This window comes from Kryptolebias marmoratus, linkage group LG6 (genome assembly GCF_001649575.2).
Source record: "Kryptolebias marmoratus isolate JLee-2015 linkage group LG6, ASM164957v2, whole genome shotgun sequence".
NCBI lineage: Eukaryota > Metazoa > Chordata > Actinopteri > Cyprinodontiformes > Rivulidae > Kryptolebias > Kryptolebias marmoratus.
Genome location: NC_051435.1, coordinates 120559 through 135656, shown reverse-complemented (window position 1 = coordinate 135656; position 15098 = coordinate 120559). Strand labels below are relative to the sequence as shown.

Here is a 15098-nt window from a genome sequence, read left to right as displayed (position 1 = left end):
TCTCAGGTTCTACACCTCAGAGGAGTCCAGTCTCTGGGTTGTAAGAATGCATCATGATAAATAACTCTGAGAGAAATGTGTCTCTTGCAGGTGCCTGTCCTCTGTGATGTGACCATATCCGAGGTCAGAAGGCTCCCTGATCTCTTCTTGTGGAACACCAAACATGGCCTTCTCTGGTTTGTACAGGGAAGGGGGAGGTTTTGCGGAGCATGGCACCTATTCATATAACACCCCCTTCCCCAGAGCCGGGCTGATAAGTGAGCGGAGCAGAATCCTCCTGCAGGAATTCTAAGCAGACTGGATTTAATTTGCATTCGGGGAACGATAGCTCAGCGCTCGCTCTGCAGCAGTTGGAGTGCGCTCAGTGAGGCGGCGTGCCCGGCAACGCTGCCAGAGAGGACAGTCTGGGGGCCACCTGCCCCTGCCTTTAATCCGGCAGTATTTCATTTGGATCATCGTCTGCCTTTGATGTGCGTTTGTCCCGTGGACACGACATTAAAGAGTCTCCTTCAGGAAGCGTTACCTTCCTTTAAATGTGCTTAAATCTGCCCTTTAATGCTGTGTTTTCCTCCAAATAAATTAGTTCCTCCTCGCAGCTTGCTGCCTCAGATTGGCTGCCGAGGAGCATCATGGATCTGCTGCTCTTCAATGTGACTGAGAGAGAACCCAAACCCAGGTCTTCATCATTGCTCCTCTTCATCAGAGGCAGCTTCAACCTTTAAACTGTCTGACAAGAGATGACTTCAGAACACAGACAGAAAGCAAATGAGCACAGAGAGACATTACAGACTGAGAGCCTGAAGATGTCTGGGTGGAGAGTTCACAACAACAAGACTGAGTTGGAGCATTTCTCATTTACTGAATGAAAAAGAATTTTAAAAAATATTTTTCTTGAGAGAGAGGCATTCAGTGTCTTATTGTGACTGAAATCCTGAATAATGAACGAGCTGCTGTTCTTTCTAAATGAAACATTAACATTTCTTCATCAAAGAACAAAAAGAGAAACCTTCTGCTCCCAAACAGTTGATTATTTCTAGTTTCAAACTCAATTTGTCAAGAGGACAAACTTAATAATCAATCAGAACTTTTGCTGTCACATAAACAAAACAACAGAAGAAGAGGAGCTCCGAGTGTCTCCTTCCGTCTGATGAAGTGGACAGACTTCAGAAACCCTCATAGAGACTCTGCAACTAAAACAGACCCCAATGACCTTCAGATAGACCAGGAGGAGCAGCAGAACCACCTGCGGTCCACAGCATGGCTTAGGTGGGTCGGTCCAGCTGAGTCGGAATAGTTTTATTTTTTCTGAAGCACAGAGCGAGGAACACTGTGCTGGAGTAAAACCCGGTGAGATGAAGTAAAAACCTTGTTAATCTGACCCTTTAATCCTCCACCGAACGGTTTTCTCTGTTTGTCTCAAGAACCAAATGAAAGTCTGTAAGCAGCTTTAAGAGTGAAGCTGAAAATACCTTTTTTCTGCTGCCGGGCCAGAACCAGCCGCTAAAACCCAGAGATTAACTGCCTGGTCCAGGATTTCAGCTCATCGGGGCAGGGAGAAGGTAAAAACACACTGATGAGGTTCTGATCCGAACAGCAAACACATCAACATCATCATCATCATCATCATCAAATACCTTTACTCTGCTGCCAGGACAGAACCAGCTGCTCAAACCCAGAGATTACCTTCCTGTCCCGGGATTTCAGCTCATCAGGGTGGGAAGAAGGTAACAACACACTGATGAGGTTCTGATCCGAACAACAAACACATCAATATCATCATCATGAAGGTAATGACACACTGAAGGAGTTCTGATCCAAACACATCAGAATCAGAAACATTTCTCCACTCAGCTCAACGATCCGGTTCTATTTACAACAAAACACACCAGACTGATCCCCTGGAGGACTAATGAGTCTGGGCTGAACCCCACACAGATCCACCTCAGGTTTTAGTGTTTGGTCTGATGTAATGATGGACCAAAACTGAACGCAGAGTTCCTTTTTGCTCAGCACGTATTATATTTTGGTACTAGTTCTATAGGTAATTTGCACCTTTTGGGGCAGATGCTTCTCAAATTTAGTTCTTATAGACCGTTTTTACTTTTGGTTCTGAACCAGGCAGTTTTTCTGGAACTTATCAGTTATTAGAAGATGGATAAATGTGATGGTTCTGTGGGTAAGTTCTGCATCAGCTCCATGTTCCAGATTGTGGAACACTAAAGACCCCAATCTGACCCTATTCTGAGGACCAGGAGCCTCATGTATAAACAATACATACTCACAAAAAACTTGATTACATCGTGTTCCACACAAGGAAACAGTGTTGGATCAGCAGATTAATTCAGAACAAATCAGGTGTGATAATTCCTGAGGTCAACAAGGTGTAAACAATGACACGTGGCTATAAATAACTCTGTGTGTAATTGTGGAACAATGGCAGCTTTGGTGCTGATGGAGGACTTGTTTTCAGGGATCACCTCCCTCGACCTGCTGACACATGATGATGCCTGGTTTAATATCTGGTTCAGAGTCCCAGGACCATTCTGTTGGACCTCTGAGCTGATCTGGGCCCAGCCTTACACAGGGATACTAGGAGGAGCCGTGTGTTGCTGGTGCCAGTCCTCACCACGCTGGGTTCCTTTGGAATCGGAGCCTTTCAGAGGGATCTGACTGACAGGTCGAGTCATGCCAGTCATCTGTATGATGCCCAGATATATGATATTCCCCCACACTGTGGCTGATACGCTCTATCAATGCCCAGTGACACGTTTCTTCACAGCAACTATTAAGTAAATAAGCATCTAAATTCTGCCAAGCCCCTGACTGCCTGTGTTTACAATAATTATGTTAATAAAGTTGGAAACGCCTCAGTCTCAGATCTGCGCCCCTGGTTCACTTCATTTACAATAATAGTGTGTACCTCCTGCAGAAAGTGGTGTCTAACATTAGTGGATAAGAGGTGATGGACAGCTGTCCTTCACTTCCACCTTTATTTCTGACCGTTTAACCTTTTAGTTCCTCCTGCAGGTGTGCTCTGCTCTGACAAGCACAGCTTCACACATGGCACGGTGTAAACACCAGAGGACAGTGGGACAAAGAGCAGCTGTCTCATTTTCCTGCATCTACAGTAGACATCATTTTTGATCACAGTGACGAGAATCACACCGAGGACATGTGTACATCTATTCCACATAAACTGGGACGTATGGAGGAAAGGTGTGCAGAAACGTGTTACATTGGACCATTTATGTGCAATTTCTGGAATTTTGTCTGTACAGCATCTCTCAGTATGAAAGCTGCAAACTCCTTCAAACAATCTGCTAAGAGAGAGAGCGAGGCGGGTCTGACACCGGATCCTGTCTTTGTTTCCTCTGAAGGCTGGATGCTTCAAACCAGCCTACATGAAAAATTCATCCCATCATCTCAAACCACTTATTTTCAATTCTAACTCCTGTTCAACTCCGATTTTCTTCACTTCAATCTTCTTCTTCTGTTCTTTATTTCTGCAGCAGCTGACCCATCAGACGTCTTTATTTCCACTGGAACATTTTTCCCATCTGCTCCAAGTTAACCTGATCTGAGGTCAGCTGCAACTCTTGTTTGTGTTGGTGCCCTCACCTAGGAGGGGCCCAGGGCCTTCGAGGCCCTCAGAGACCGGAGTGACAGGAAGTCAGTGTTTCAGAGTGAGGAGGAGGAGAATGAAGAACAACAGCTGCATAAATACTCTCATCCACCTCTGCAGCCGTGGCACAGACATCTGATCTGGTCTGATGTCACAGTGACCATCAGAAAAGCTGAAACTGAGCCAGCAGCCAGGGCGAACCTCAGGGAGCGAGTGTCACTGATCAACACTCAGTGTTCCCATCGAGACGTAAAAACAGACAGATCAGTTTCTGAGGCCCCGTGAGGGCCATCAACTGGACAGTCCTTATGAGGACTGTACATTGACGTCCATTCATCTTACATTCATTTCATTTACCGTAAAGAAGGGTGTTAGAACATATGAGGACAGGACTTTGGACCCCAAATGTAGCAGAAGGTCCTGATAATTTGGTGCATTTAGTAGAAATGGTCCTAAAATGATCGCGCACACACAGTCTATAACAGTTTTATATCAAACACAAAGGGATGTTATTCTGGGTTAAAACACAATCAGAACTGACCAAATCTCCAGGTATTAGACACATCCATCAGATGAATGCTTTCTGATGGACATGTCTAATGCCTGGAGCTCAGAGTGCCGTCAGGCTTGGTGATGGATGTGTCTATGACCTGTTGTTGAGCCAGATAACATGGTTTCTGATAGACATGGCTAATGTCTGGATATGGACTGAGATCCAGGTATTAGACAGATCCACCATTCCTACCTCTGTACTATAGTTTTATTTTTATGTAATTTCGCTCTCCGACAAAATAAAAACAATGTTTCCTGTGATCTGTTCTAAGCTGTAAAGAAGCTGAAAGATTCTGAGTTCTGGTGTAGGTCTAAACGGGTCGCCAGCAGAAACTCTCTGTTAATCCTTCAAAACTTGATTCAGACTTTCAGCTCTCAGCTGAATCCCATTTCAGAAGACAGGAAACAGATTCACAGGACAGGAAGTCAGACCCAACAGGAAAGTGGAACAGAACTTTAACCACTGATATCAGCTGCTCATCGCTGTGACCTCATTTCCTGCAGGGATCACCATCTCTGATGCTCCTCCAGAATCACAATAGATGCTCTGCTGCTCAGACCTCAGAGAACCGAAGCAGCTGGAAGCTGAGTTTAATCAGTTTGATCTTCAGATGGCAGATTAATCAGACACGACACAAATTAACAAAAAGTCCCGGTGCTAATTTGAAGGGTAATCCAGTGTTGATTGACAGTGTTGTCAGCCCTCAGGATAACTCTGCTCTCGAGTGTCCGAGCTCGTTGGATTATTGCAGATTAAAGTGTAATTCCTGTTTTAATCTCCCTGTTTGAAGATTGCAGAGTGGCACTCTGAGATGAAGAGCATCTGATGAAATCCTCATCCTGATCATCACTCTGCAGCTCTCAGAAACTTTCTGATCATCGACAGATTATCTGTTGCTGACGTGCTGACAAACAACATCCACAAACTACAACACCCATGATCCTCTGCTGCCTCTCACAGCTGGGCGCTCTTCTTCTACCCCAGAAATCCTGAATTATTTTAGACTTCATGCTGCTAATCAGACTTTTGACATTCAGGCAAATTAAGTCTGAGGGTCGACAGGATTCAGGACAAACATTAAGGGGTCTGAACCTAGAGTTTCAAAATAAAGAATTCAGATCTACTCTTCTGGCTCAGCCATAGCATAGATTATTAGAAAAGGAAGTCCCAACCTTCTGCTGGGAGTTGGAGAAGAAAGTTGATGGATGTTGGAGCTTCAGATATTCTTAAACATTTCTGCAGAAAGTTCACCAAAAATGTATCAAAACTTGATGAAAAGCGCAATGAAAAAAAAGTGAATAAACAGGTAAAACTGAATCAAAATAAAACAACAAATGATTAAATACTTGATTTTTTTTACGAGTTTATTTTTAGTCTGATTTCTATGAACAGAAAATAATACTGTTAAACAAAAAACTCAAACTAATCCACATAAAAGGCCCAGCTGTCCTGTTGACATTACCAGGGTGTTAAGTGGATTTGTAAAATAGAAAATGCTCAGCTAATGTCCATTTTTTTGAGTTCACCAGAGAAACAAAGACAAAAAACAAACATGGTTTATTTTACTGAAGAAATTCAGTGAGATGAAGATAAAGAGATGAGTTTGGATTTTAAACCTACATGGTTAGTTTCTGTAGAATGGCTGCTGCAGGTCGCTCCGTAATGAAGAGACATCAACAGGAAGACCTCAGCGGGTCGATGCTCCAGGTGTCACAATCACAATCACAGCTCTGCAGAAGCAAGCAAGCTTCATCCTGAAGCATCAAATTACTGTTGCTGTTTCTGAAAGACGCCTCAAAGGGAACCGGCGTGGTTCTGTTTCTCTCACTCCCAGCAAAGACTAGTTCACTTTAAACCAACAATAAGTCCTGTTTTATGCAAGTTTCCTCAGGTTCTGTTCACTTGAACGCACTGAAGCAGCCTTATTACTGTTCCTCTTCCTCTGATGATGTCACAGTTTTTGTTATTACTCCTTGTGCATCTTAAAAAAACACTCCCATAAACATGTAAAAAATGTAAAAATCAAAGCAATTGGACTTCTATTCTGTAGTCGTAGATGTTTTGCTTTTCTTCCATGAATATTTTCAATTTCATCTGGAGAGTTCCAAGCTTTAAACTGCATGAGATGCTCCATTTATGCAGCTGAACTCACATGCAGATCAATCTCCCTCCCCTCCCTCCTGAGGGTCAGCAGGGTCTTTGTTTACCTGGCTCACAGCAGACATGAAGGTGTGATTTGGAGTAAAAAGGACTGAGTATCATAAGACCCAAACTCATGGTGCATTCAGGGAGCATCAGCTGTAAGCAAAGTCTGAAACTGTGGCTTCAGGAAGGCCCAGGAGAACAACGACGTGTCCACCTGCAGAACCAAAGCCACTTTTATCTGCCTCATCTTTTAGCCAAGAACATACAAGAACCTGAGGAACATCAACAGATGGTGTTACCATGACGACGTGTTTGCGGGGGACACTGGGCCTCCTACAGAACTGCTGCAGACGCTTACAGAGCTGCTCCGGTGTGGAGTATAGGTATGCTTCTGGAATTGAAACATAAGAACAGGTGTGGTGTACAAGTACTGTGCACAGAGAAGACAGGTGACAGGTGTGTTTACCTGGGAAGATTTCAGGATACACCAACGCCTTGGGACACAAAGGGAAACAACCACAGTGTACAGCTTCCAACCTGAAACAGGATCAAAACAACATCCCAAAAAACAGGAATAATCTGAGAGAACTGTGCTGAACAAAGTTTAACTGAGCTTAGAGAAAAGAAACACCACCGTCAATACCCAGGGCTATGATAACCATGATTAACTGTATGAGGAGGACAAAGTTCACCAGGAACCAGGAGGACAATGTTCACCAGGAACCAGGAGGACAATGTTCACCAGGAACCAGGAGGACAAAGTTCACCAGGAACCAGGAGGACATTCACCCCCACACAAAGGACACATAAACAGGTTAACTTGCAGGTGAAGCAGGTAAGGACTCACATGGCAACGCCAAAGAACTCGTGTTTAGAGGTGGAGACGACCACATCTGCGTCACAGAGAACCTGCAGATACTGATCCTTACTGGACAGGAAGCCCCAGTTTAGGATGTTGGACTCAAGGAGATGACGGGCTGAAGAGAAGCTCTCTGAAGGATGATACAAACACATCATCATTCTGTAAAATTTGATAACCAGGTCCTTATCTCCAAACCTTAGGTGCAGTATGTGAACTGTGAAGTTATGCCTTTAAGCTCTTTAGTTTGTTAAGGACAGTTTTCTTGCTTAGTGCAGTTTTTGTTGTTGTTGTTGTTGTTTTTAACATTTAAAACATAAAAGCAACATCACTGTTTCAAAGAACAACAACAATAAATTAGTCAAATGAAACTTTATATGTTACGTTTGGGTTTCTTCACCTAAGGTAAACTGTTTGTGTTGTCATATCTTTTGAAATAAAACGACAGAACACAAAATAATCTAAGAAAGAATGGGGAGAAGATCAAATCAAACTCAATGTGTTTCCTAAAGACTGCATGAAGAAACAAAAACCTGAGTACAGGAGTGGTAGGTCAAATCCACTCCCGTGTCACCCTCTACTGTGAAAGTGCTGTCCCTGGAAATATGGCATGCTCTGTTTGTGTGTTTACAGTGTGTTAACTGTGTGTGTACAGTGTGTTAACTGTGTGTTTACAGTGTGTTAACTGTGTGTTTACAGTGTGTTAACTGTGTGTTTACAGTTTGTTAACTGTGGTATTACAGTGTGTTAACTGTGTGTGTACCTGGAACATCTGTGAACGTCTCCCCGAGCACAGACACATGGAAGTTGAGTCGCCTCTCCTTAAGTTTGAGCAGCGTGTTGAAGAACAGCTCTGGGTTTTTATCGTGTTCCCTTCGAACAGAAACACAGGAGGAGATCCTGTCAGTGAATCCTCCTCATATTTATATTTCTGTGACAGTTCTAAGCTGGTTGAAATCATGTTTATTTGATAGATTCCAGTTTTTGATAATCATGAATCTTCTTCATACACCAGTGTTAGTCATGAAGTTCTTCAGGGGTCAGTGCCCGGACCAATACTTTACTTTATTTATGCTTCATTAGGTGAAGTTATTAGACAGCATGGAGTAAATTTCCATGTTATGCTGATGATACTCAGTTATATTTATCTATAAAACCTAATGAACTGGATGGCCAGAATTTGACATCTAGTTTGAATGTAAAGAACCTTGGTGTTATTTTGAATCAGGATACGTCATTTAACCTCCACATTAACAATGTTACTGAGGCTGCTTAAACTCAAACCTGACTGCAAGGTTACTTACAGCTAAACTCACATGCAGATTAATCTCCCTCCCCTCCCTCCTGAGGGTTGTTAGCATCTTTGTTAGCCTGGCTCATAGAGAGATGTTTTGATCACCTGCATGAAGGCAGAGTGAAACTGATTGGGGATCAGGCTCAATGCTGGAATCTAAAACCTCCTCCTCTGTTTAAAGTCGGTCATTCTTATTTGACTAAAATGGCTTCCTTCATGCCCTCTTCAGTCCAGTTGCTTCGTGTTTTCAAATGTTAGGGATTTGCCATGTCCTGGACGACTGAGATTCTACACCAGGATATTTCAGTCATCGGTCTGCTCTCTTGTGAAACTAGTTTCAGTTTGGGTTCCAGGTTTTTATCTTTACTCTGACAGCAGCAGCTGTGCTCCACATGTTTGTTACAGACGTGGGAAAACTGAAACGGATTCAATCTAAGACAACTTCATAAGGGATTAACAGATTAAATCTGATGCAGATCACCAGAACCTGACACTCAAGCACCAACGGGAAGTCCTTCAGACAGCTGAAAATCTATTTCACCCCACCCTGCCCCTGTTCTGCAGAGGTTCTAGTTCTGTTTAACCTGCAGTCTGACACCATCTTCACTGACGTTCAAAAACATTTCAAGATAAAAACAGAGCAGAAAGTTCTGATCAGACTCTGAAACACCAACATTGGACTCTGACATATAAATATAAAACCAGGGCTGATAGTAGAAATTGATCCCGAGCCTGAACTTTCTTGTTTGCTTTATGACTAGGGTCTGATTTGTGCCATGACAAAACCATTTTCCCGCCCGTTCCATACAGCAGCCTCCTTGCACACAAGTGCAAAAACATGCACCAGGCTGCCGGAGCTTTTGGCACCAGCTTCCAAAAGGTTCTCCATCCCGACCCACCTCCTCTCTCCGAGCCCAGCGCCATTTATTCTTTATGTCTTTAACGACATCTTTAGTGTCTTACCCTGGCTTCATAAACTTGTGGCCCATGCTCAGTGTGGGAAACAGTGACAGTGGATGGCACACGGAACAACTGCTGGATCTGAATTAAAGTTTTGCCAAGACCCAAAGCCCACCCCCACACTATTTCTGATTGGCTCGTATGCCTATCTATTGTTAGATCCAGAGAAATGTCTCATACATCTGTGGGCGAACCCACAGATGTATGTTCTCAGCCCTGTGCTGCCTGTCAATCAATTTGGGCCGCTATGATCCTTCATCAGGTTCTGGAGAATCGTTTAAAACATGCACTGTAGAAACAGCTGAATAAACCAAACAGGAGGTGTAACTCACCACCTGTGAGGCCATACAATGTGTAGAGGTTCCACCTCGTCTGCAGACTCCACCCCCCTGACAGGTGTCAGAACGGGCCTGGACTCACAAGTGCCGTTACAGAAACCCTCTTCAGACCTGTTGGGTCAGAACCATCAGGTTTAATCATCTATACATGATTAGCCTCAGTATGCTGATGATCTGAAGAGATTACCCAACAGTCTGCTGCTCGTCCTGTGGAGTGATGATGTCATCAGCCTGAGACGTCTCTGCAGAGCCACGAAGACACCTCATTCGTTTGTGCTCAGGTAGCAGACTGAAAAACATCAGAACCAGAACTACAGTTGGATTTCAGAATGGATGCATGAACAAGGACATGCTTTTCTTTTTTTGCTTTTTCATTGTGGACATGAATTGCTGCACTACATGTTTTGTTTCTGTCAGCTTCAAGCTGTCTGTGCCTCCGTGAATTCTGGGAAATCAGATCCAGGAGTACATCTGAGAATTTAACGGCATGACCTCATGAATGTGCTGATGATGTAATGATGATGTCATCACTGATTAAAGATGAGGATCAACCATGGCTGCACCTCCTTCCACTTTGGTTCCATCTAACTGTCAATGAAGATCTAAAACCACAATCACTGTCAGAACGCCAACAAAAACTACAGAAACCGGATCAGAACAGCTCAAGTAAAATATCAGAACCGGTCCATCTGAGGCTGTGCAAACACCAGATCATGTTGTGGACCATCTTCATGTTTGAGTAGTTGATGCTTATCTCACTGACCTGTTGACATCAGGGAACTGGATCGGGTAGCTCAGAACCACACACTTAGGACGGATTAGCTGGTCCAGGTCTTTGGGTCGGTGGTCTGGGATCTTCTTCATGAACGACCGAATGGAAGACAGGAAGGAGTTCATGTTGAAGTGCGAGTTGAACACGACCACATCTGACACCAAGCTGCCGACATGGAAACCAGAGCTAAGACACAACCAGAGTATTTGGACAGTTTGGGGACAGTAACTGAACTGTGTGGGGGCAGTTTGAGGACAGTATTTGGTGGACAGTGTCAGGACGTAACATCCCTGGAGCAGGTTAGGTTTCCAGCATCAGTTACCATGGTAACAGGTCCTGGTAGACGTGAACTAGCTTTGTGGCACTGATAATCCTGATTTGAACCTCGAGTTAGTCCAGGGACCTGGCCATGAACCAATCAGCCTGCAGCTCAGAACTTAAGTACATATATAACAGTGTTTTATGATCAATAACAGATCCAGGACCCCCCACCCCCAGGGGGACAAAAAAACAACACACAAACATACACAATAATATCAATAGATGGGCGTTTACCATGACAGCACCTGGTTGTATCCATACTGGAAGTCTCTGTCCTGGTCCTTCCGAACCGGATATACCAGCTGGTTCTCGTGGAAGTACAAAACCTTCTTCAAACAAGCCAGATCTGGTCTGAGAGCCACCAGCTCACAAAGGTTCAGAACCGAGCTGCTGAACAGGACTCTGCAGAAACAAAATACAATGCTAATGAACCAATCTCACAATTTCACACAATGACTCACAATCCTAAAGAACCAACAGAAAGAATTAGCTCACAGAGGTCCAGAGGAAAACACATAGGGGACTAAAAGAGACCACGTGGTCTAAAGGACCTGATCACTGTCCAAAAGAGACCAAACAAAGGTCTAGAAGAGACCACGTGAATCTTCAAATCAGATCACATGAAGATCCAGAAGAAGCGACACAATCTCAGTCTGGTTTTATCAGTTCTGATTCTTAGTTAGGGCTAATCAGCTCGGGTTCAGAAACTGAATAATAACACTTTTTATTTGGCTGTAAAACTCAGTCTTTGTCTTCAAGAGGAAAGAAAGAAAAAAAAAAACCTGAAGACAAAACTGTTGCCCCCTTCAGTCCTCAGACCACCACGAACAGGTTCTGGTCAGTGACAGAACATCTTTAAGTGTTGGAGGAAGGAATGGAACGATTCTTTACAAACTTAAACAACTTGGTTCATTTCATTGAGGATTTTTTAGGATAATTAATATTATTACATACTTTATAATAAAATCTTTAGTCTTCTCAGCAGTACTAAGACCTGGTTGTTTGTTTCTGTAACAGAGACTCACCTGTATGAGGGACATGTTGGAACGATCTGGCTGAAGTACAGGGCTGCTGTTCTTGCTCTCCAGTGCCATTTTTTGGCAGGTAGTGTGAAGACGGAGCAGTCTTCGATGTTTTCCTTCAGAAGGTCAATCAGCTGTTTGTGAGAGCCGCCATAAAACGCCTCCAACAGCAGAACACTGGGAAGTCGACTGACCTGACGAAGAGACCAGAGGCATCAACAGTCGGACCCACCCCAGCAGGAGCATCAACAAAAATGATGGTACCGATTCCACCCATCATGGTAAAGAAACAACGAGCATCATGTCCAAGTTTAGTTATTATGTGTCAGTGGTTACTACCTGAGCATACAGTGTTCTCTCTGAGTGACCTTTGACCTCCGAATGATTTAGTCAGGTTCTGGATGAATGTCAGTAAGGCTAGAGATATAATAGGTTTGTATCGGAATCGGTTCTCTTTGAACTGGATGTGACTTGGACCTGTTTTGTCCAAGTTTTTCTTTTTATTTAATAAATTTGTCGTACAGTTACAAGATGAAGGTGATGAAAACATACTGGTCCTATCAGCCTGCAGTCTTTCCACAAACAAACTTGGTTCAGCATGGACTAGTATGAAGACACAAAGCACCCGCATCACTTCGATCTGGCAAATGCTTTTATCTCCTTTTATGATCATTTTGATACCTGTGATTTTTGCGAGGAAATCCATAAACTAGTTCATAACCTCAAAGACACACAGCACTTTAACAACAGCCTTCAGGATGTTAAAAAGGCTTTTCAGTGTGAACAAAAGCCACAGACCTGATAATGTATGTGGCCGTTCTGTAAAATGTGCCAATGAGCTGAATCCAGTTTTTCACTATATTTATAATAAGACTTGCCTACACAGGACACAGAAAGTAAGAGTGAATAATTGTCTTTCAGATTTTAAACATTCTTCTACTGGGTCACCTCAAGGCTGTGTACTGTCACCTTTACTTTTTATACTGTACACAAACGTGTCAGAGCAGACATGACAGCAGGTTCATTATTCTGTTATTGTCAGTCTGTTTGAGGAAAACGAAAGCAGTCACGACCCGGTGACCGACGACTCTTACCTCCAAGATATGATCATTGACTTTAACATGAAGACATTTTAATTTAAGGTCAAGCCATCGAGAGTGTGCAGTTTTACAAATATCTTGGGACAGTTTTGGATGATAAATTCAACTTTGAAGCCAACTACAACACAGTGTGCAAAAAGGCCCATCAGAGCCTTTTCTGTCTAAGAAAACTCTGCTATTTTACCATTGACCGAACCATAATGACTGTTTTATTGTACTTTTATGGAACCTATTTTATCCTTTTCTTGGTGTCATTGTTTGGTCAAACAACATTGAGTGTTGTTTGTGACTGGAGAGATGCAACAATCAGTCAAATACCTGTACATCAGCCAGGTACAGCGGATAGCTTCTTCTGTTTAAAAAGATGTTTCCCCTTCATAGTGAGTTTCAGCTTCTTCTCTCCAGACGGAGTTTTTAGGCCCTAAATGTAGAACAAGACGTTTTAAAGAACAGCTTTGTTCCTACTGCTGTTATTGAAGCAAACGAGCTGAAATGAGTCCGATGCTCTTAGCGGTTTTTAACAGATTTCATTTAAATGAAATCTAGTGTTATTTTTATTTCAACACTTTTGATGTATATTTTATTCTAATTTTTCAGTCTTACTCTTTTTATTTGTGTCCGACTTTGATCTGAACATTATGACAGGGTTTTTGGTTATGTTTTTACTTTTTACAGTGTATGTGTGCACGGATATGTATGCTTTGAATCACTGCAAAACAAATCTACCCTTGGGTATAAATAAAGTAACCTAACTTTTCTACATTATTGTCAGGGTTTAGCATCAATATATGTAATGTTACTGACAGAAATCAACCTGAAATGTTCTGAGGACGAAGCGACCAAAAAAAACCAGCCTGATGGAGGCAGCTCATCCTTCTTTCAGAACGTAAATGAACAACTATTGTTGTGCAAACAGTTAACTCTGCAGCTACAAACCACAGAAGCCTTAGAACATCCATCTATTTGTGTCCTGATAGGAGTCCATTATGCTGCGGGGAGGTTTACGCAGCCGGCGGCAGGAAGTGGACAGCTTACGGTCCCTGAGCTTCCCGTTCTTCCACTGAATCCCCTCCCAAAGATTTCCAGTCCACCCTCCATTTAGCTGCCCACAATGGGAGCTAATACAGCAGCAGCAGCACTCAGCGTTCGCCCACAGACGGCCCAATCAGCCCATATCTGCTGCTGCCGCTCATATCAGGAGAAGGAAATGAGCTGTTTCTTCTGCCGGAGACAGATACCAACGAGTCGCCTCCATGCAAATGTGTCAGAAATAAGAATCTGATTGGAAACAGAAGCACAATGTCAGCTATTGTGCTCAAAACGGCCCATTCTGTTTCCTGAATGCGTCCAAATAATGTGAAATATGAAAATGTGTCTGAGGGCTGATTAACTCATCATGTTCAACCTTTTGACCTCCAGAATAAAGAGCTGTCAACTCATTTAAACTTCAGACCTCACCGTGGAGGATTTTACTCTGCAGACAGACATTTCAGAGCCGACAGCATTCAGACATTTAGCAAAACTGAAGTCAAATGAAAGAATTTCTCGTTTGTCATGAATTATCAGCTTCAGAGACACCAGGACGGCTGGGGGGGTCAACATGAAGACAAGCCTGTTCAGTTATCAGACTGATGGGGAACAGCAGCTTCATGGCAGGCAAACTGAAAAATAAATAAATACATGAATGAAGAAAAAAATGCTACAAAACAAAGAGTTAAAAATGAAAACAAAAAAGTGGGAGAAACCTACAATTGGGAAAGATAATGACACATAGTTCTTAAATTATTCTTAATGTATAAAGTCTGATCCAGACTTCATCTCTTTCTGTTTTTCTTCCAGTGATCCAGAAGTTCCTGTAATCCGTTCAAGTGGTTCTGACCCAGAAGTTCTTCGGAAGTGGACAGCTTCTGAAATGAACAAGTCAGAATCACTTTAACACTTCTGTTTGAAGTGGTTCTGACCCACAAGTTCTCTGGACTTCCTCTTCAAGTGGTTCTGGACCAACAGTTCCTGTTCCTAAACATTTTCATCAGGTTCTGAATAAATCAGAAGACATGGAACCAGAGGAGAACAGAAGACGTTACAGATCTACAATCTGAAAGTCTGTAAGAA

At 42.9% G+C, this 15098-nt stretch overlaps 1 protein-coding gene and 1 long non-coding RNA gene across 3 annotated transcripts in view; both read right to left on the bottom strand.

The window, feature by feature from the left end:
* LOC119617096 overlaps positions 1-1816 on the bottom strand; it is a 7801-nt gene extending 5985 nt beyond the window's left edge. Inside the window, exon 1 of the long non-coding RNA XR_005233278.1 lies at positions 1470-1816. This is a non-coding gene — a long non-coding RNA (uncharacterized LOC119617096). The remainder of the gene's footprint in view (positions 1-1469) is intronic.
* A 3705-nt stretch (positions 1817-5521) lies between these two features.
* gtdc1 (glycosyltransferase-like domain containing 1) overlaps positions 5522-15098 on the bottom strand; it is a 12922-nt gene continuing 3345 nt past the window's right edge. Inside the window, exons 2-11 of one of the 2 annotated variants that reach the window (XM_037976016.1) lie at positions 11890-12080; positions 11099-11266; positions 10535-10708; positions 9959-10060; positions 9766-9882; positions 7943-8052; positions 7168-7312; positions 6787-6857; positions 6620-6711; positions 5522-6534 (exon numbers count right to left, since the gene is read on the bottom strand). In XM_037976016.1, coding sequence (XP_037831944.1) covers positions 6460-6534; positions 6620-6711; positions 6787-6857; positions 7168-7312; positions 7943-8052; positions 9766-9882; positions 9959-10060; positions 10535-10708; positions 11099-11266; positions 11890-12080 — 1245 coding nt within the window. In that variant the 3' untranslated portion in view covers positions 5522-6459. The remainder of the gene's footprint in view (positions 6535-6619; positions 6712-6786; positions 6858-7167; positions 7313-7942; positions 8053-9765; positions 9883-9958; positions 10061-10534; positions 10709-11098; positions 11267-11889; positions 12081-15098) is intronic. The other variant, XM_037976017.1, reaches the window with a different exon arrangement.